The 22232-nt window shown below is 32.8% G+C and overlaps 1 protein-coding gene across 9 annotated transcripts in view; it reads right to left on the bottom strand.

The window, feature by feature from the left end:
• Positions 1-22232, bottom strand: part of NOVA1 (NOVA alternative splicing regulator 1) — a 149973-nt gene that overhangs the window by 3861 nt on the left and 123880 nt on the right. For all 9 annotated transcript variants that reach the window (XM_059709551.1, XM_059709562.1, XM_059709622.1 and 6 more), the window contains one exon: positions 20204-20275. In XM_059709551.1, coding sequence (XP_059565534.1) covers positions 20204-20275 — 72 coding nt within the window. The remainder of the gene's footprint in view (positions 1-20203; positions 20276-22232) is intronic.

Raw genomic sequence — 22232 nt, forward strand, 5'->3', positions numbered from 1 at the left:
CCATAGCTACATTTTTAAAATAGGGTGTAATACCATATTACTCATGGATACTGAAGGATTACTCCAGTCATATGTATACTTATAACAATCCAATGTAACCATATAAAGTATAATCATTTTAGCCAATTTGTATTGAAATATCCAGCCACAAAAAATCAATATATTTTTATTTATTTAACCACAATAAAATATAAAGTATAGAATGAGTATGGCATCCTCCATAACCCCTGAAATTAATATATAGATATTTACATTTAAAGTTGTATTTTGGCAGCACAAAAATACATATGGCAGTGTTTTATGACTCATTGGGTAGATGAAAAACTGAGAGTGTTGTGTCACTGAGTAAGCACTGAAGGATTGCTTTCTTGTCACAAACATTAACATGGGCAGGCTGAAATAATATGTTAAAATTTGAGAAAGAATTTAGTTTGGATATTTTAATCAGATATTTAATTAGCTCATTTTTAGTAAGTAATACCATGCTACCTTTAAAACAAATTTGGGTGAGAATGTTTTAAAGAAACAGAGCTACACATTTTTGGCATTTTGCTCTTGAAGATAGCAAACGGTGGAAGTATAAATTCAAATTCTAGACAGGGTCACCTCACAAATATATGTACATATATTATGCACATAAACACACACATACACACACTTTTCTTTCCACACATATAATTTATAATCACAGTAGAATTTTGTTTCATTCAGAGTTGTTTATATAATCATTTCATTTAATTAAAGGAAATCTAAGTTCTCTAGAAACATTTCTTAGGAATGTCAAATACATCCCTCATATTCCATGTGCTTAAATGCATTGAGTTTTAAGAAGTAGACTGAGAAATAGATTTTTAACATGTTAATTTTGTTCACAGACTTTTTTTTATAGGAAATTATTTATCTGAAATGCTGAATTAAAGTATGTTAAAGTGTTATAATTAGAAAGTTAAGCCATGATTATACCTTAAAACAATTATAAATATGAATTAGAATCATCCTTATATTTTCACACAAAATATTGAGAAAATTTACTTTTAAGGATTTAAATCCTGAATGCTAAATATTGTTATTCTTTATAAATATTACTTTTTAAAATCAGAAAAATTGTGCAATAAAATATTGTAAACATACTGCACACAAGTCTCATACTATATCTAATGCATCCACAGCTTTTTTACTTTCTAAACTCTCGTACTAATTCTATCCTTCCCGAAAGAACTTGCAAATGTGTGCCTAGTACTTACATAATTCCACATTACCTTCCTTTCTTTTATTTATCTCTTTAATAATTTTTCTTTCTTTTCAATACTAAAAAATTCGGAAATAATGTATAGTTTAGAAGCAGTGGGTGGACTCTTCATGGAACTAAAAATCTGTATCTTTAGAAGTTAAAGAATTACACCATATAATTTATCCTTATACTAAGGATGTCTTTATGTAATAAGTACTATTACCTGGAATTTAGTTTATAACTATTTGAAATAACTTATATAAAATATTGTCAGCTATAATTCAAAAACTAAAGTGACACCCAAATTTTGTAGGTATAGCTGGCATTTGTCCCCATATAACTAAAGGTGTGTTATAATTTAAAAGAAGGCATTAACAATTGCATATTAATATTTATAATATGTAGCACTTGTTAACTTTAGATAGTAATAATTCTGCATAAGATTACTTATCTTAGAAATTAAATTAGAAATTAAATTTAGAAATTAAACTAGGAAATGAAAGTAATTAAATTCCACATTAAATATAAATATTTAATAGCCTAGCCAAGGAATATGTCACCAAACTTTTATTTTTGACACAAAGACATTAAAAGCCTCTTAGATTTACACTATCTTTTTTCTTAAATGATTAAAAATATATCTATATCTATTTGCACACTTCATATTAATCTAATATGGACATAGATAGAAAACAGACCCTCTCATAAGAAGTTGAGACTAAAAATAGTAATTCATTTGTATAATATCTCAGAGACAGCAGTGCTGCATTTCCATTTTGTGTGTTAAGTCAGAGCCAAGAAGAAGTGAGGCTTCCACCAGAGTGGAAGCCTGCAGATGGTGGGCAACTGAATACTGGTTGGGGTTGGGGTTGGGGGAGACAAAAGAGCATGAAGAGTAAGACAGCCTATTTGCTTACTTCTTAGATACAGGAATACAGCATTTACTAAAGGAAAAGTCTATGCATAGACAGTGTTTCATCCCCACTGAAATGATAAATATCAGATTTTAATCATATGCACAGCTTCATTTTCTGTGGTGAAGTTTGTTAACAAACTGACACAAATATATGTATTCTTATTTCTAAAGAACTGAGAGAAAGAACTGGATCTTAAATAGCATACAAATTATTTGATGTAATATGTACCGAGTAAATCAGGCATGTTCTTGACAGTTACAGATACGTTTCCTCTTCAGAACAAAGATCTATAATGTTATCATCTATCCAGTCTTTTATGGAAAACTTACCAAGTGGGCCAGGCCCTGTGTTGGGAGCTAGAGATAACAGATATATGAGACACTGTTCCTGTCTTTGAGGAACTTCTAAATTAGTTGTAGAGAACAGATGTGTAAATGTGTTAGTGCAGAAAAGTTTTAAAAGTACTGATACAAGAGACACAAACACCAATTTGAAGGAGAAAGGGTAAGAAATTCTTTGGGGGATGATTATATATATACTATGAATGTCTTTCATATGTTTGTACTGACAATCCCATTCTTTACTATCAGATATTCCCATAAAATTGCTCTGTTATCTCTGTGTTATAAAGTAAATGTACAAACCTAAGCCCATTTTAGTATTGCTAACCTGCAACCACAAAATAGCCTCTATGGGAATCCTATGAAAAGTATTTAAAATAATAAATAGGTAGGTTTTAATATTGATATGTTTCTGATTGAAAATGAACATTAAGACAAACAAATTTATTCCTCTGCCATATAAGAACTCCTACACGTTATGGTCTTAAAAAGGTCTGAGAGTGTCTGTAAGGCATCATGTCTTCATCATGGCAGAAAAATTATTGAACTATTTCATTAAACCATACTTTAAAATAAATGCAAAACTCATTCCACTATAATTTAAAATATCCCAATTAATAGATGGACTATATTTATTTAGGGTTGCTACTTATGTATGGCCTTATATTTATAAAGCAATTCAATAGTAGATACCTGTTATTTCATTCATTCATTCATTTACTTACTGATTTGGGATTGAGCACATGACACATGATGGTCCAATAAAAATTAGCGTGAGAGTATGGTGAAACTGTTGGGATAGAGATACCTGTTTCTAGTCTAGTAAAACGGAGCTTGACATTACTAGTGACTGTCTTCTCATCACATGGAGAGAGGAAGAGCCAGACTAAAAATAGTTAACCTATATAAAAGGGAACTCCACAAGTGGACAGAGAGAAATTTCTGACAGCATTTTGGCATCTGAATCTAATCTAAAGCCAGCACAGAATCAATAATTCCCTTTTGTTTAAGCCATTTTGAGTTGGATTTCTGTAATTTGCAACAAACCAAATAGTGTATTTGAAAATATTATGTTCTTGTTATATCATGTATTATTTGCCTATTCAAAAGAAATATTGACATTTTATTGTGGCTCTTGATGCTCCAAAAGTCAAGATGTCATAGCTCTGGTAAAGAGATGGAAGTAAATTACTTAAATTACCTTTAATAAAGATATGCCCTAATGATCTAATAGGAGCGGTCTCTTTCATTTCCGTAGTGGTTTATACCTTAGGCTACTGAGACACCCTATGGTAGTGTCCAATGGAGATGCCTCTGTCATTTTGAGGAATGCATATTGAATTAAAATAAACAAAAATTATATCTTTTCATTTAATATACATTTTTTTAAAATATATTTTATTGATTTTTTACAGAGAGGAAGGGAGAGGGATAGAGAGTTAGAAATATCGATGAGAGAGAAACATCGATCAGCTGCCTCCTGCACACTCCCTACTGTGGATGTTCCTGCAACCAAGTTACATGCCCTTGTTCAGAATCGAACCTGGGACCCTAAGTCCGCAGGACGACGCTCTACCCACTGAGCTAAACCGGCTAGGGCTAATATACATTTTATATACATAAAAAAGTGCATCCCTGAAAAGTACTGACTTAACAAAATACAGTGTGGAGGAAAAGCAGGTTTACAGTTGTGAGTATGTGAAACATTGGGTTTATTCTTGTATTATTAATTATTTTCCATATGAACAACTATAAAGCTACATTTGTTCTACCCTGTATGTACCACAGAGCTATGTGAATGCAAATATCCAGAAAGAATAAAAAATCAGCTCCTCTAAGTCTTTACTATTCAGTCTAATCTCCTCACTTTTGATAAATAAATCAAAAGCAATAGTTTGCATAGCATTTCTAATACCTATTGTAAAATACCATGCTGTCTTTTCTCATATATCCTTATCCCTCACCTATTACCAACACCAGGTTTTAAACTGGGAGCTATCTGTACCTTCTCTTGCTCCCTGTTATGCAGTGTTGTTCTTTCCCCTCCTTGAAATGTTTCTTGCCCAGCCCTACTGTTTTATCCTATCTAAAGTGTGATGTAATAAAAAGTGTCTATATCTTCACCAATACAGCTCTTAGGGCAGTGATGGCGAACCTTTTGAGCTCGGCGTGTCAGCATTTTGAAAAACCCTAACTTTGGTGCTGTGTCACATATATAAATTTTTTAATATTTGCAACCATAGTAAAACAAAGACTTATATTTTTGATATTTATTTTCTATATTTAAATGCCATTTAACAAACAAAAATCAACCCAAAAAAATGAGTCCGCGTGTCACCTCTGACACGCATGTCATAGGTTCGCCATCACTGTTAGGGCAATGGAAACTAAGGAGAAAATAAACAAATGGGACTACATCAAAATAAAAAGCTTCTGCACAGCAAAAGAAACTATCAACAAAACAACAAGAAAGCCCACTGCATGGGAGAACATATTTGCCAATGTTATCACCGATAAGGGTTTATTCTCCAACATTTACAAGGAACTCACACACGTAACAAAAGAAAGATAAACAACCCAATCAAAAAATGGGCAATGAACCTAAATAGATACTTTTTGAAAGAGGACATAAGGAAGGCCAAGAGACATATGAAAACATGCTCAAAGTCACTAATCATTTGAGAGATGCAAATCAAAATGACAATGCGGTACCATCTCACACCTGTCAGAATGGCTATCATCAACAAATCAACAAATGACAAGTGCTGGAGAGAATGCGGAGAAAAAGGAACCCTCGTGCACTGCTGGTGGGAATGCAGGAGTTTCCTCAAAATAAAAAAAAAAAACTAAAAATGGAACTCCCATTTGACCCAGTGATCCCACTACTAGGAATATATCCCAAGAATTTAGAAACACCAATCAGAATGGATATATGCATCCCTGTGTTCATAGCGGTACAATTTACCATAGCTAAGATTTGGAAACAGCCTAAGTGCCCATCAGCAGATGGGTGGATTAAAAACTGTGGTACATCTACACAATGGAATACTACGCTGCGGTAGAAAAGAAGGAATTCTTACCATTTGCAACAGCATGGATGGAACTGGAGAGCTTATGCTAAGCGAAATAAGCCAGTCAGAGAAAGGTAAATATCACATGATCTCACTCATTTTTGGAATATAATGAACAACATAAACTGATGAACAAAAACAGATCCAGAGACAGAGAAGCATCGATCAGACTGTCAAATCTCAGAGGGAAGGTAGGGGAGGGTGGGGGTAAGGGGGAGAGATCAACCAAAGGACTTTGTATGCATGCATATAAGCCTAACCAATGGATACAGACACCAGGGGGGTGATGGCATGAGTGGAGGAGGAGTGGGGGGGGGCAATGGAGGGAGATAAGAAAAACATATGTAATACCTTAATCAATGAAGAAGAAAAAAAGTGTCTACAATTGGCATTTACAAGATATGGGCTTTCACCCTGGCTCTGCTGGCTGACCTTTGTCAAATCACTTCAGTTTTATCCTTTATAAAATCAGACAGCTTGGTAAGATTGTGGTTTAGGAGTTTTCATTTTAACATTATGAAAAACTCTACTCAACCGCCTTCAGTGACAACCCCCTTCAACTACCCACTGCATTATCCAGACTCCCTTTGTAGACATTCCCAATTCTCCCGATGCTGTCACCAACCTGTCTTCCCAGCTTCATCTTTCAGGACTCTTATCCTGTGCTGAGTCCAAACTTCACCTGCTAGTTCCTGATACAGCCTATATTAAGTGATTTTCTGTATCTTTGCCTCTGTTTATTCTTTTGTTCCAACTGATAAAATGTTACCTATATTTCCACACTGTTCTTCCCCTTAAAAGTCATACATTTTTGACTTCTGATATCTTATGTGTCTTGCAAGAAGACTTAAAATGCAATGTACTTTGTAAACTCAGTCCTGGTTACCTAACACCAGAACAGTGAGAGTATTTTCTACATTTCTTATTATGTTGCTTATCCTATGCAGGCTTATATGAAAGACAGACATTTACCTCTTTTAAAATATTCTATCTTCCTAAAGGCCAATATCACTTTTGCATTTCCTATTTGCACCTAGCTGAATTTACCAACTGAATAATGTTTTAAAAAATAAAATACAGATTTGTATAACTAAACAGCAAATGATTTGAAAGATTCCATCATGGCTGTGTGTGTACGTGTGTGTATGTGTGTAAAATACAACTTTGGGTTCTTAAAACAAAACTATCTTTACTTTATCATACTTAAGATAAAAAATTCAATAAATTTACTGCGTTTGCACTGACATATACAAAAAGATAAACGTACAGATGCTTTAATCTTAAAAAATTACTGAAACTAGTAACACAGATTTAGAATTCTTTAAAAATCTGCTAACAGCCCTGGCTGGTTTGCTCAGTGGTTAGAGTGTGGCCTGTGCACTGGAGTATCACAGATTTGATTCCCATTCAAGGGTGTATAGCTGGGTTGCAGGTTCTATCCCAGGACTGGTCGGGGTGCGTGCCAGAGGCAACCATTTAATATGTCTCTCTCACATCTATATTTCTTTCTCTCACCCCCCCCCTTTCTTCCACTCCACTCTCTCTAAAAATCAATCATTCTTATATACACTTAAATATTAGTAGTCTTTATAATACTACTAATTATACGTTTCATGAGAGCGAGATCTTAATTCCTATTCTATTCACAAAATATCCTCAACATCTAGAACAGTACCTTGGATACAGTAGACACTCAATAATAATTGTGCAATGAATACCAGAGATGTACTAAATTTATTTTAAATGAATTGTTTATTCTGATTTTGCAGGATTTATTTATTCAGTAACCTAATTTGGGGATATTTTTTCTATTTCCTTTTGTTACACTGCTTTTAAAAAATTAAAATAATATAGTTTACATGATAAGAAAAAACTCTTCTCTGAAATTCAATCTCTGATCTTCCCTTTATTTTAGTTTAACCCACATATAATTTTACACTGTTTAATCCAAACTCTACATATATATTTAACTTTTATATTATTTGTCACATTTCTTAAAATTTATACATATATATTTTAATTTAAGTTCTTTATTTTTTAATGTATTACATAAGTCTCCTTTTCCCCCACTGACCTCTCCCAGCCGCCCCCAACCCCCAGCACATGCCCTCACCCCACACCCCCATCCCCACCCTCACCCCCCATCTTTGTCCATTGGTTATGCTCCTATGCAAGCATACAAGTCCTTTGATTGATCTCTTTATTTTAAATATTATAGTTTAATAATTGTTTCATAAAATTTTTCTTTATACATTTTTACCACTAAAATAAAATATTATCACTAATTAATTGAAAAGACTGATATGCTCTATATTTTTGACAGGATTTATAATATTATTAAAATCAAATTTTAGATGTTTGTAGGTGTTTTATATTTACTAATCATCTAACAACATTTCCTTTTTAATAAATATATTTTTATTGATTTCAGAGATGAAGGGAAAGAGAGAGAGAAATAGAAACATCAATGATGAGAGTATCATTGATGGGCTGCCTCCTGCATGCCCCACACGGCATGAAAATGATCAATTTATTATCTCCTAAAACATTTTTAAATAAAAAATAAAAAATTATGAAAATGAATAACAAGGACCAATTGTTTATTCCATAATGACAGGAATCAAACTCCCTAATCTGAGGAAACTACTGTAAGCCTAGTGAATATGCAAAGACGTTCCTATTTCTAAGCATTCTTAAAAAAAAAAGTAAAAAATCTTGAAAATAAACTTGATAACTATCCGGTTTTCCTATTTTAGGAATTTTCCATTTTATATGGCTTTATTTGAAAGGTAAAACAAATTCAAATGAACTGTACACACACACACACACACACACACACACACACACACACACAGCTAGAAGACTAGTGCACGTTCTGAAATAGAGGCTTTAAGTGCTTTGGTAATATAAAAGCATGCATAATGTCTGTCTTGAGAATATGCTGTGTGTAAGAATTACCTTAGCTATGATTGCAGGAAGAATGTTGATGAAACAAACAAACCACCTTTACCTACTAGGTAGACCAAAAAGAAGGAGTATTGAAAATCTATCTACCTCAAAGCCAATACCAGATAAAGCAGTCTATGCATTGTTAGCAATGTCCAAGCCATACTTGGGATATAAGATAAGAACCATTTCAGAGTTACTATTTCATTACCTCTTTGCCCCTGAGGTGTAACACTTTCTTCAATTTGAAAATGTGAAAAGCCTTAGGCGTTTCATAAATATAAATATATATATATAAATATAAATATATATATATATCTTCATATAAAATCATACCTTAAAAGGACTTTTGAAGGCCACATAACATGGTATTTACTAAATGGTGTGTTATAATTTTAACCTGAACATATTACAGGTATGCTGCTTTCAGCAGTAATTCTTAACTTGCCCCCAGGGAAATCCTCAGATTCCCATCACTGAGTGTGAAAGTTATACATATCATATACACAGCATAGCATACTAACAAAATTATAAGTTTGCAATGGAATGAATGTGGTTAGAAAGTACCCATTTAACCATTTTCCATAATTTTTTTTGTAAGGTTATTGCTCAACAATTCTTAAAAATACTAACGGAATCGGTATATAAAGACCTCCAAGGTAAGGGAACCTCTAACTGTATTTGGCAATAGTCAAATGACTAATGATGCTCTGAAAAGATAATCATCCATTGTATGATATCTCTTCATAGATTTAAATAGTATTAATTAGCAAACCTTTACTGTTCTCAATGATAAAACCTACCCTTCAATTTTGTACAAATCAGATATTTTTGTTTAATTTCATGTTTCAAATAACATTCAAAGGATGTTACTTCATGAAAAAAGCCTTGAATTAAAGTTTGAGAAAAGAGTCAGTGTTACATAGCATACAATTATCATCATTTTAAATAAATGAATGTGCACATTTCATACAGTAACAGTATTTCCCAAATATCTCAAGAGGCTTCAGGAAACATTTCTCTACTTCTTCAAATACAGATACCTAATTTCATTCTAGACCTATTAAATAAGAATCTCCATAGGTAACTCTGATGTGAAGCTAGGACTGAGAACCTTTGATATATTAAGAAAAATATGATAAATATTACGCAACCATTTGATCTAAAAATGTGAAACAGCTGCCATTTTCTTTGCCAGTTACTAAGCGCCTCCTTGAGGCCTGAAGCTTCTCTTTTGACCCTTTCTGAGTCTCCTTTATAAAGCACCCCAAACTAGAAAACGAAGGAGTCAAGCAACTCAAACAGGTATCTGTCAAAGGCAATCCAACCTTTCCCAATCTTCTGGAACAGTCCCGCTTTACAGTCCTTAAAACACTGCATTCACCACAACTGAAGGCGTTACCCTTTCTATCCTGTTTTAGTTTCTTAGACAACATCTTTAAAAAGGTAGATATTGAGCCCTGGCTAGTGTGGTCCAGTTGGTTGGAGCATCAGCCCTATACAACGAAAGGCTGTGAGTTCAACTCCCTGTCAGGGCATTTGCCTAGGTTGCGGGTTCAATCCCTGTTCAGGTTGTCTATGGGAAACAACCAGTCAATGTTGCATTCTCTCATATTCTCTCTCTCTCTCTCTCTCTCTCTCTCTCTCTCTCTCTCTCTCTCTCTCTCTCTCTCTCTCTTCATTTTCCTTATCTCTAAAAATCAATGACCATGTCCTTGGATGAGAATAAAAAATAAAAGCAGGAAAATAAAATGTGGATACTACATTTAAACTCTAATTGAAAAATAAAGTTTAAAAGTAGAGATATAAAAAAGTTAACATTCATATTCTTTGTTATCACTCTGATGATAAATGAACATAAGATGTTTTTTGACTATACTATGGAATACTACTTAGCTGTAAGGATGAAATACTGCCATTTGCAACATGAATGGAGCTTGAGAATATTGTTCTAAGTGAAAGAAGTCAGAAAAAGCTAAGAACCATATGATTTCACTCATATGTGGGATATAAAAGTGAAACTCAAGAGACACAGACAACAGTATGGTGGTTACCAAAAGGAAAGGGGTGTAGGGGAGGTAGAGATTAGAGGGGTCCAAAAACTAGGTGACAGAAGATGATTTGACTATGGATGGTGGGTACACAAAGCAATATACAGATAATGTATCAGGAATGTACACTTGAAACCTGTATGAAACTATTAACCAATGTCACCCCAATAAATTTAATTAATAATAAAAAAAGACACTGAAAAAGTAGGGCTATATGCCAACAACTTAATTTTCTGTAGTTAATATATTATGAACACTATTCTAGGCTAATTTATGTGGCTCTAACTCATTATTTTTAATAGCTCCACCACATAATATTCTGAGTACCACAATTTATTCAGCTATGCTCCTGTTAAGAGGTCAGGTTGTTTTCCAACTTTTGCCCCTCTAAATAACACTGCAATATATAATACTTGTCTCTATACTTTTATGTATTGGTGCATTGTTTTACTGAATAAATTCTCAAAAGCTGCAATGTTACAGCATTTCTTAGATCAACATTGGATGAGAATGATTATTTCCTATATCTTTGCCAACAGTTTTAATTTATAAACACACAGATTAATTTTTGCATTCATGATATATGTGTGTTATATACATGCATAAGATTTTGCCTATCTGGTAGAAAAAAGTACAATCTCATGATGATGATTTATATAATCTTTACCCATTTTCTCTGTTGTTTTTTTCATACCAATCTAGAAGTTCTCTGTATAGTCTGAGTTACCAAGTTATTGCCATATCTGTTGAACATATTTTTTCCAAGAATATTATCATGTTCTGCTTATTAATGATGTATTCTGATAAACCAAAATATATAAAATATTTACGTATTCAAATATTTACAATTTTTCATGTTTTGGATTTCTTTCTTCCTAAGAAATACTCCTCAAGATGATTTCACACACTATAATTTCATCAAATAGTCTTACAGTTTCAATCTTGAATACAATAAAATTTATTTTTAGATATTATATAGTATGCATTTATTTTCTTTCAGGTGGATAGTCGAATATACTAGCACCATTTTTTAAGTAAAACATCCTTTTCTAAAATGAATTAAAATCACACTTAAATGTTTCTCTGTATCAGGCAGTGTTCTGCTTCTTCTCAGGTATTGCTCATGTACAAGAACCATGGCGACCCTATGAAGTAGGCACTGTTATTATTCACATTTTATAATGAGAAAACACACATGGCAAAGTTAAGGATGTTTCTTCAAATCAAAAAATCAGAAGCGGCAAAGATTTGACTGAAAGCCTGGAATTATGGCTTGGGGCACAGTTATCTTAATCCCTGACTTAATACTTCTTTTCTTAATGCATGACAAGATACAATTAAGTTCCCATATATATTTGGATCTATTTCTGAAATCTTTATTATGTACTGCTGACAATTACATCTGTTTGTGTTACTATCACATGCTTTTATTATAACAGTCTTAGAGCAAATTTTAATATTAGGTGAAGTACATCATCCTACACAAATAGCTCCTTGAAAATTATTTTATGGATCATATCAAGGCAATTCTCAGGCACTTATTTTTTGTTTAATATTAAAATCATTTTTGTCTTGTTTCTCCCAGAAAACCAGATAAAATTGGTAAGAAAAATGAAAGTGCAAGACATTATATTTTAATTGAAAGGGATCGATATTTCTATGACATTAAAGCTGCCCTTCCAAAGTCATTGTAAGTCTATTTATTAAAGGAATGTTTTATGTCTTTACAAGAAAATTGTACATTCTCTTAATATGGATTCTTTGTTTTTTGGTTCATTTTATTCTTGGGAATTTGGGGAAATTTTGATATGTACATAATATACACTTAAATTGATCCATAAGAAATTGCACTCAAATATCAGCAATTTTATAAGGTTCATCCTAACAGTAAGCAAAGTACATAAAATTTAATGTATATGAAAGTCAATAAGTTAATTTTAAAAGAGCATTTAGATTTCACTATTTTTCTAGGATTTTCTTAAACAGACTTTTAAAGAACACTACCCTGACATCACACTCACACAAACATACATAGATCACATACATACACTGAAGAAAAAAATTAATTTTAATATTATATTGGATAATTGCAATATGAGACAAGAGTCTGACTGGTTTTCAGATTGTGCTCTGAGTACTACAAAAAGTAAAATAGAAATCTAACAAAAAAAGGCTATGTCCTATTAACTTAACCTATTTATTACATCAAAAGCATTTTTTCCAGTTGGTTTATATTTTTAGAGAACTTCTGTGCAAAATTTCGTCTGTAGAAGGGATTCTCAAAAATATAAAATAAGCTTTAAAGCATATAGACTATAAACCTATTCTTCCAACTAATACTAGTCATTTCAGAAAGGTTTATTGAGAATCTACTCTTGCCTTAACCGTTTTGGCTCAGTGGATAGAGCGTCATCTTGCGGACTGAAGGGTCCCAAGTTCAATTCTGGTCAAGGGCATGTACCTTGGTTGCGGGCACATCCCCAGAAGGGGGGGGTGCAGGAGGTATCTGGTCGATGTTTCTCTCTCATCGATGTTTCTAACTCTCTATCCCTCTCCCTTTCTTTCTGTAAAAAATCAATAAAACATATTAAAAAAGAGAGAGAATCTACTCTTTTCCAGGTTATTGCTTTGATACATCAGATAATGAGACAAAGATCCCTGTCCTCATGCACCTTCTTTTCTAAGAAAGCAAGACAGAATACATAATAAATATGATAAGAGGCAAAGTATAGAGTATTCTATGAAGCAAAGGAAAAATATAGCAAGATAAAAGGAATCAGGAGTACTGAGGTAAGGTGAGGCTAGGTTGCAATGCTTAATAGATAATAGATGGTGAGGTAAAACTTATTGAGAAGGTGAATTTTGAACAATGACTTGAAGGCTATAAAGATTCTAGCCAAGTCGATCTCTGAAATAAGATAATTTCATGAAGAGAAAACGCAAGAGGAAAATACCAAGGTGAGAACATATGTAATGTTGTCTGCAAGGAAAAACAAGCAGGTCAATTTGGCTGGGGCAGAGTGAGTGAGGCTTAAGTGCTAGGAAATGAAGTGGAAGAGTTAATGTGGCAAGGGCCAGATCTTGTAAATTAATGGATGTCATTTTGTGGATACGAGTTTTATTGAGAAAAATGAAAAACTACTGCAAGTACAGGGAAATAAATTTTTAAATGACACATTTTAAAAGGAATACTCAGTCTGTTCGGTGGAGAAGATACTTTGAAAGCAAGGGTAGAAAGAAAGGCTGGGAAATCTATATGAAGGTACTGCAATGATTCAGGCTTGGACGAGGGAAGCAGTGGATGTTTTAAGACATGTTTAATATATTTACATACTAGATTTGAGGTTCTAAAGAAAAGATGATATGGATTTGGAATTTTTGATCTGAACGAGTAGATGTATGGAGTCGCCTTTAACAGAGGTGACAAATGGCTACACGTGGAGCAGATTTGGAGTAGTTTTTTGACTTCTTGAATTTAAGATGTCCCTTTAGATATGCAAATGGAAAGGTTCAGAGGCAAATTGGATATAGTCTGTAGTTTCACTGTGAGATCCGGATTAGAGATAAATATGAACCCAAGTTATGAAGGGGACCTGAATATTATACAATTTTAAGGGACATCTTTGGAAAATACATTCAAAATTATGAACATAAAATTAGGTGCAGGGACTTGTAATACGCCAGTGCAGGTGAGGAATCCTAAGGATTAAGCTCTATTAGTTCATAGTAAAGCTGCCTCTCACTGAAGACATACATTTTGCAGATATCAGCACATAAAAGCTAAGGTATTGGATGAAAAGTATAAATGCAGTAGAAGTCTCAAGTATTAAAGCCTGGAGCACTTCAACATTAAGTGGAATGAGGGAAGAACTAGCATATGGCATGACCCAGAAGAAAAACCAAGTATGTAGTATCCCAGAAGTCAAGTAAAGAAAGCATACCCAGAAAGTATAAGTGATACATTATGACAAATATTGTTTATAGATCAATTAACATGTGGATCAAGAATAAACTGGAATTAGCAATGTGGTCATCACTGATGTTCTTGGAAAAACAGTTTTGGAGGAATGGCATATGCGAAAACCTAAGTGAAGTGGCTTTAAGGAAAGAATTGGAAAACAGAAATTGAAAAACAGAGAGTAAATACTTGTGTGAGTTTTGCTACAAAGGAGTACAAGAATTAGGGTGTTATATGGTGGGGGAAATGGGATTAAAAGGGTTGCTGTGGGATTTTTTTTGTCTTTTAAAATAGGAGAGAAAAACAAATATATGTATGCCAATGAAAATGATCCCACTGAGATAAAAAAACTTGACAGATAAAAGACAGAGAAGGCAGAATTGCAGAAGAATGACCTTGAGTAAAAGAAAAAGGGCAAGGATTAATGCACAATAAAAATTGCTAGGTTTAGGAGCAGGAAAAGTTTATCAACCATAACAAATGAGAAGGTAGAATATGTGGCTTTACATGCCAGCTGATTAAAAAAAAAAAAATATATATATATATATATGAGTTTGTGAAAGTTTTTATTTTTTTGATTGCTTCGTGTTTTCTCAGTGAAGTAAGAATAATCAAGGCCATCAGCTGGGTGTGAGGAAGAGCAAGAAATAACGGGGAGTTGTCGTAGGGACAATTCCAGATGGCCCCTTGGTGTTACACCTTGTGTGATCGGCTCCATTTGAGTATAGGTGTAAATTGACTTGATTCTAATCAACAGAATATGGCAATGGAATAGAATGTCACTTTCTGCTTATGCTGTATGGTAAAGTCGATGAGAAGTCCTTCCTGTGATTAGGTTCAATAAGTAAGACTCCATCTTGCTAGCACACACTGAAAATAGTCTCCTGCCAACTTTGCAAGAAGGAAACAGCCGAGTTGTGAGGTGCCTGTACAGAGGGTCCCGGGGCAGGAACTTGGCAGTCTCTAGAATCTGAGGGCTGCCCCTGACAAAAGCCAAGAAGTTGGCCCTCAGTCATACAGCTGCAAGGAACTGAATGCTACCATCAACCTGGATTTAAAAGAGGACTGTCTGTAGTTAAGCTTCTAGAGGAGAATTCACCCCAGGCAATACTCTGATTATAGTCTTGTGAGAACAGGAGCAGTGGACCTAGCTAAGCGGTGTCCAGACTCTTGACCCATGGAAACTATGAGATAATAAACGTGCTATTTAAGACACTACGTTTGCGGTAATTTGTTACACTGCAACAGAAAACAAAGAGGAAGATTGAAAGGAGAAGAGAATTTATGAAAGAGTTATCCAGAGAGTAAAAAGGTGAATGGGCTTGTGATTGATTATCTGACAGCATTCAGAGTCCATGTGAGATCTGTGGACATGAATTTAAAGTGAGACCAGACATTTTATTTGATTTTCTGTTACCATCGCAGGGATATTATATATGAATTACCTATTCTACATTTGTTTTTATATATTTAGATATATAATTTCAAATTTATCAGTACACAAAAAAATAAATGTACATAAAGCACATATTTCTAAAATCACTCTCTTTTTAATATTTTCCTAAAATTTGAGAAGAATCCCTGGAAAGCTAACAAGCAGGAACTAAAAATTAAGGATGAAATTTAGTTTTTAGCACCACTGATTAACAAAAACATTTTGTTGAATCTTAAAGTGACTGAAAAGTTAGTATCAACTAAGAACAGATTAAACCAACTGACTTTTTAAATTAAGTTTAAACACATTGCTCAGATAATGTAATTCTACTTATTTCTCTACATTTGTCTCATATTTAAAAAATCCATCTGTAAAATATGTCACACTTGCATCTTGCTAATTTTTCTTTTTCAAAGGGATATAATAACATTTGCATTATTAACTGGACAAAAACTAACTACTCTCAATAGAGAAGAAAATAACTGTAGTTTAAGCTATCTTAAAAAGCATAGAGACTTTGATTACAGAAATATTTTAGGGTTGAAAAAGCAGCAATACTATCTTAGAAGTTTTCTTTAAAGATAAATAAAAATATCAGTTTTAACATGCTATGTGCCACATCACTTAGCATCTTAAAGGATAATTTTTCTTTTTCATGATTACTTGAAAGATATTTCAAAAAAAATAAAATAAATATAACCTAACCTAATGTGGTATTACATTCTAGAAACTGTGCTGTTCTAAGAATAGTTAATGAATTTATTTTGTATATCTATTCTTTGAGGTACTATTATAATTTGAATTTCAAAAAGGGAAACAGAACTCAATTTACTCAGCAAGTAAGTGACAGAACAAGGCTATGATCATAGGAAATCTGGCTAGTCTTGACTTTTAGCCTCCATTCTATATGGCTTCTGATATGATAGTTCTTCAATCTGCAGAGTCACATTATTATAGAGCCACAACATTATAGCTACAGTCTGTTAGTCTGAGCTATGTAAACTTGAGAATAGAAAATTCACTATGTATTGAAACTTAGTTATTTTTAAAAGAATAGAAAATATTTTTAAATATTGAAACTGCAGATAAAACTAACTCTTCAATAATATTTTTTTGTGCTTTTTATTTTGGGGTTTTAAAAATTAATACTCTCTAATTTCTTTTTTATATTTACTTTTAAAATTTTTATTTATTCAATTGATTGGGGTGACATTGGTCAACATGAACATATAGGTTTCAGGTGTGGGTTTCCCTAATTTCTTGTAACAGACAAACTATTCTGGAAATAGAACTCAATCATAACTCATTTAGTTATTGAAATAATTAACAAAAATGAAAATAACCCTAACATTGTGGATGTATTTTATATTGATTTATAAAAATTCACATGACAAATGTTTATAGCTACTTTCAACTACATAGGGCAAGCATGTCAACCTCGTGGGTGGAAGGCTGCATACCATAAATGAGGCATGGGGCCTGCTGCCCACGCGTTTGACATGCTTGGCATAGGGTATCATATTAGCTAGAACAAACTAAACAATAATTTTTAATTTAAAATGGAATGCTCTGCGTTTGTACCATTTCTTCCAGTTATAAAACTGGAGACATGTCTGCGAAATGGCTGGGTAAGAATAAAGCAAATCTAAACCAGTAATAAAAGCTATTGTCTTACAGGTTTAAAAGTATTTTAATTATGGAAGCAGGGGTTAATATTATCATACTAGAGGCCCGATCCATGAAAATTCATACACTGGAGGGGGGTCCCTCAGCCTGGCCTGTCCTCTCTCACAGTCTATGAGGCCTCATGGGCAGGAGGCGACCCGGAGATCAGGGGAAGGTGACGCCCCATCACACCTCTGGTGCTGCCACTGCCAGCAGCGCAAGCCTTGGCACGCCCTGTTTACCTGAGCCTTGGGTGGCCCTGGGCAGCTGGGCAGCCACAATCTGAGACTTGCCTGCACCTTGGGCCAGCCCTGGACGGCTGGGGGGCTGAGGGGCCTGGGGGACTCCGGAGGCAGGTGCACGGCAAGGGGACTGGGCACTGCCATCTTGTGGTTGTGGGTGCCACCATCTTTGAGGGTGGGTCAGTCAATTAGCATATTCCTTCCTTATTGGCTGTGGGCACCACCATCTTTGCGACAGTGTGAGGGTCAATTAGCATATCCTATTAGATAGGATATCCTATTCCTGTTACCCTTACAGATCTAAGTCTATATAATAAAGTGATACTAGCTTAATTAGGATTATACACAAGAAACAATTGTGACCTATAAACAACAAAACCCACATTACCTCCTATCTTACAATATAAATAGAATCTATTGGGAAATACTGTAGGAAATAAAACTAGTAATAACATCAAGATGGATAATAACTGTAATTTCTTCAATGACGTTAAGGATTTTGTTTTGTTCTTTTATATTTTGCCTCATGTTTTCCAGGAGCTACTATGCTTATTTGCACAAGAACAGAAGAAAAACAAGTAAAAATAAAATATATTTAATAAATATAACTGAGCATAGTGGACAGAGTATAAAACCACAAATGACTTATTATTTCAAATTAAAAAAATATTAGATTCTGGAAGAAGTGGATGTAGTAACATATCTAGATAGTAAAGTATATTAGTAAATGTCAACATATAGACTTTTAAAGAAATCATTTTATATAAATTCACATGTTCATGTAAAATAAATAAAAGAATATTCAAATCTAACTTCATAGAAAATTTTTTCTTCCTAGATACAGAATTTTTTACTTTTTATGTTCAGAAAAAGCATTAGTTTTTCTAATTGTAGTGGTATGGATTTGTTTTGTTTTTGCTTAGAAAGAAATAAGGATGAAGTGTAAAAGAAGCATCAAAAACATAGAGTCAGTTATTTTCCCAATAGTTTTCTATATCATATAATTATAGCTCATATAATTGATAAGGAATATAAAGCATACACACACACACACTTCTTAATTTCATGCATCACTAATATAAGCTTGGTTCTCACTTAATAAACAGTATTACTTCCTTCAAAGAGAAGTGCTGTGTTTCATCACTACAGATGTATACTTTTTAAACCAATTTATTGGGGCTAAAATGTGAGCATTATAAAGTATTTTAGTCTGAGGGAATGTTATTGCATAAAATAAAAATCAACTCCTAATGTGTTATTAGTTTTGTATCCAGTTATTATTTTAATTTTTTTCCTAAGATTGCAAAAGTATTGGAATCAATAGTGAGCAAAATAATTATGATAGCCTTATATTAGATGATATGCAAAAGCCACACTTAATATTTTAGCAAATATAGTTCAAAGTTAATGATTTATTAGTCAACTGTGAAAAATATATTTAAAACATAAGCTTTTATTTAATATTTAAGTAATCCCATAAGGTCTTGTATTAGTAAGAAAGTGGAAGTATTAAAGAAAAAAACATTTCTCACCTAAATGAAGCTCAACTCAGACAAAATGAAAATGTGTTTAATCATTTTAATAAATATATTTTTCAACAATTGTAAAGTTAAAGTACAGTATGAATGAATTACATAAAATATTTTAGATGATTTCCTTAAATTTGCCCAAATTAACCACATTTGAATAATGACCTACAAATATTCAGAACCAAACAATCATTATATCAAACTAATAAGATATATTTGTACTTTGCAGTTTGCAACTCCACCAAAGAAAATGCTAGTATTAAATCTAAGAAAATACCATTTCCTGAGTCATTAAATAACATTAAAATGATCAGAAATACCAATTTTCAGTTACTTTTAGATTGCTACAAATGCTTTTCATCCAAAGTTTAAAATTATTTACATAGTAAATAATGTCTGAAATAAAAAGCAAATGAAAATGCATTCACTTTTAAAGATATACCTTTGCTCAATAAGTCATATTTAAACATTTATTTTATACATATATGATATTCTTAAGTTATATACCAAGAATCCTAGGAAGAAACAATAAGGGAGATCAGAAACACCAACTCAATAAATAACCCTCAGAGCTCCATAAAGTCATCGTAATTTAAAGGGGAAAATCCAAAATTATAGTAGTCTACCACCTGAATATATTTTTGTCATCTAAAGTTAAAAATGCATACAAATTTTCAGAAATAATCTTTCCCATGTTATTTGGAATCTGATCGTGGTGAATGAACGAATACATCCTTAACCCACCATTATCTTTTTCTCCAGTGTGCAGGCAATCACCCGTGAAAGGTATGGTGTAGATGACAGGATGATACTGTACCTGATTAGCTCTGGAGGTGGTCATGGGATCAGATGGAGAGGACTTGGTGGTAGTTGGGGAAGATGGCAATGTCTGGGAACAAAGCAGTTTAGGAGCAAATCAACCTTTATAAGCCTTAAACTGATTATTCAAATAAAACAAAATAAAATAAAATGTAATATAACGAGAACAAAATCCTATGAACAAATTTTTCTTCTATTAATTCAAATTTAATGAAATTTAAGATCAATTAAATAATCAATGCATGTAAATATGCATGCATAATAAGCATGTAAAAATAAATTCATGACTCGAAATCATGATGGTGACTGATAAAAATTCACATGAGTATTAAAGGTATCCTGACCATATTCATGAATAGTAGTCTCTTTTCTTTCCCTTTGTTTTCTTGGGGGAAAAGAGATGTGAAACAAAAATTCAAGAAATTCAATGAGTAAAACTGAAAGAGTCATTTTCCTATCAATGAATACAGTCGGGGATTGGAAGAAGTGGTGAAATGAAGTTTACTTTCGCATAAAAGTATCCACCTACTTAATATGTTGAACATCACCAACAAGTTGATTCCACATGAATTTAGGGATCCATACTTAAAAGCAACTAAATTTGCAGTTCTGAGTTCTTAATATCACATTATCTTCTAAAATATTAACTTTTAATAAATTTAGAGCCCGTCTGAAAATGTAAACATTAACTTCATATTAATAAACAAGTAACTAATAGCATTTTAACAAACTGCCATAATATTATTTTACAATTTATGCTAAACACTAAAAATTTAATATGGATGAAGGGAATAATATATTAAAGTATCACCAGCCTGTCTTGAAAATAAGCAGAAAAATGTTAGGAATCATATTTATTTTTTACTTCACTTCCAAGCAAATAGACATACTACATATGAAATGTTTTATGAGAGCATAATATATCTGTTGATTAATTCATTAAAATATTTTAAAGACTCATGTAAAAGAGTAACCTTAAAGTGTAAAATGTTAAGGTTTTTTTTTCTTTTTCTTAAGTAGCAACCTCAGTAGAAAATATTTCTGAATAGATGATGTGGGGTAATTTTACAGTATAGACACAATTCTAATGAACATTATGTTTTATATTAATATATATTCATCAAAATTACTCAGATATGAGCAAAAGCATAACTTTAAAGGTTCAGCAGTGTCAGGAAAAGTAGATGAAATTACTTACTATGGTCATGTTCATGCATTTAAATTCAAAAGTTCTAATTTGGGTAGAATAAAGCAGTTAAGAGTAAAAGAAAGGATAAGAAATTCACAGGCTCCTGCTTAACTCACTGTTCTCCCAAAACAATGTAAGATTGCTTGTAATATTAGGTCATGCTTTATTTAAACAGTCCACTTCTCAAGGGATTCCTAGTTCTTCCTCAGTTGAAACTTCAGATACTTTGTGAAAAATTAGACTTAATGTTGAGTCACACCAAGGTTTTTGTTAAATCATATTTAAAAAGGGGACAGGAGCTACATTCAAAAGAACCACCTCATAAAAGAAGGACAAATCTTTAAATCCCTTTTCTGCTTTTGTTCTTTGTAATAAATTCCTGTCATTTCTCAAGAGAGACTTTAAATTTCCACCATTAAAATGTGCCCTACTATCTTCTTTCCCTTGCAATACTATGATAGGACATATGATACTGACTTCATGCTACTATGAACTAAACCGTAAAGATTTTATTTTCTCATCTCTGGTTATAACTTTTATTGCAGAGAATTCCTGTGAGTAGTTAGCACATTCAAAAATCTATTTTGTAGTAATCTTATAAGGAGGCTGACTAAGTAGATGTAAAATAAATCTAGAGGCCGTTTCTCCAAATATAGGTCAGAATCTAAATTCGTTAACCTACAGAAGTACAGGTATGTGTGCTGGGCTCCTCTATCTTATCAGGGTAAAATCGACCTGAAGTACACAGGCTCACTATGACATCTACCTTGCCTGGGATACGAATTCTCAACAAGGTCTTGAAATGTTAAAAAGAACTATGTGGAAAAAGTAGTAATAT

The sequence above is a fragment of the Myotis daubentonii genome, chromosome 1 (assembly GCF_963259705.1).
Source record: "Myotis daubentonii chromosome 1, mMyoDau2.1, whole genome shotgun sequence".
NCBI classification, from domain to species: domain Eukaryota; kingdom Metazoa; phylum Chordata; class Mammalia; order Chiroptera; family Vespertilionidae; genus Myotis; species Myotis daubentonii.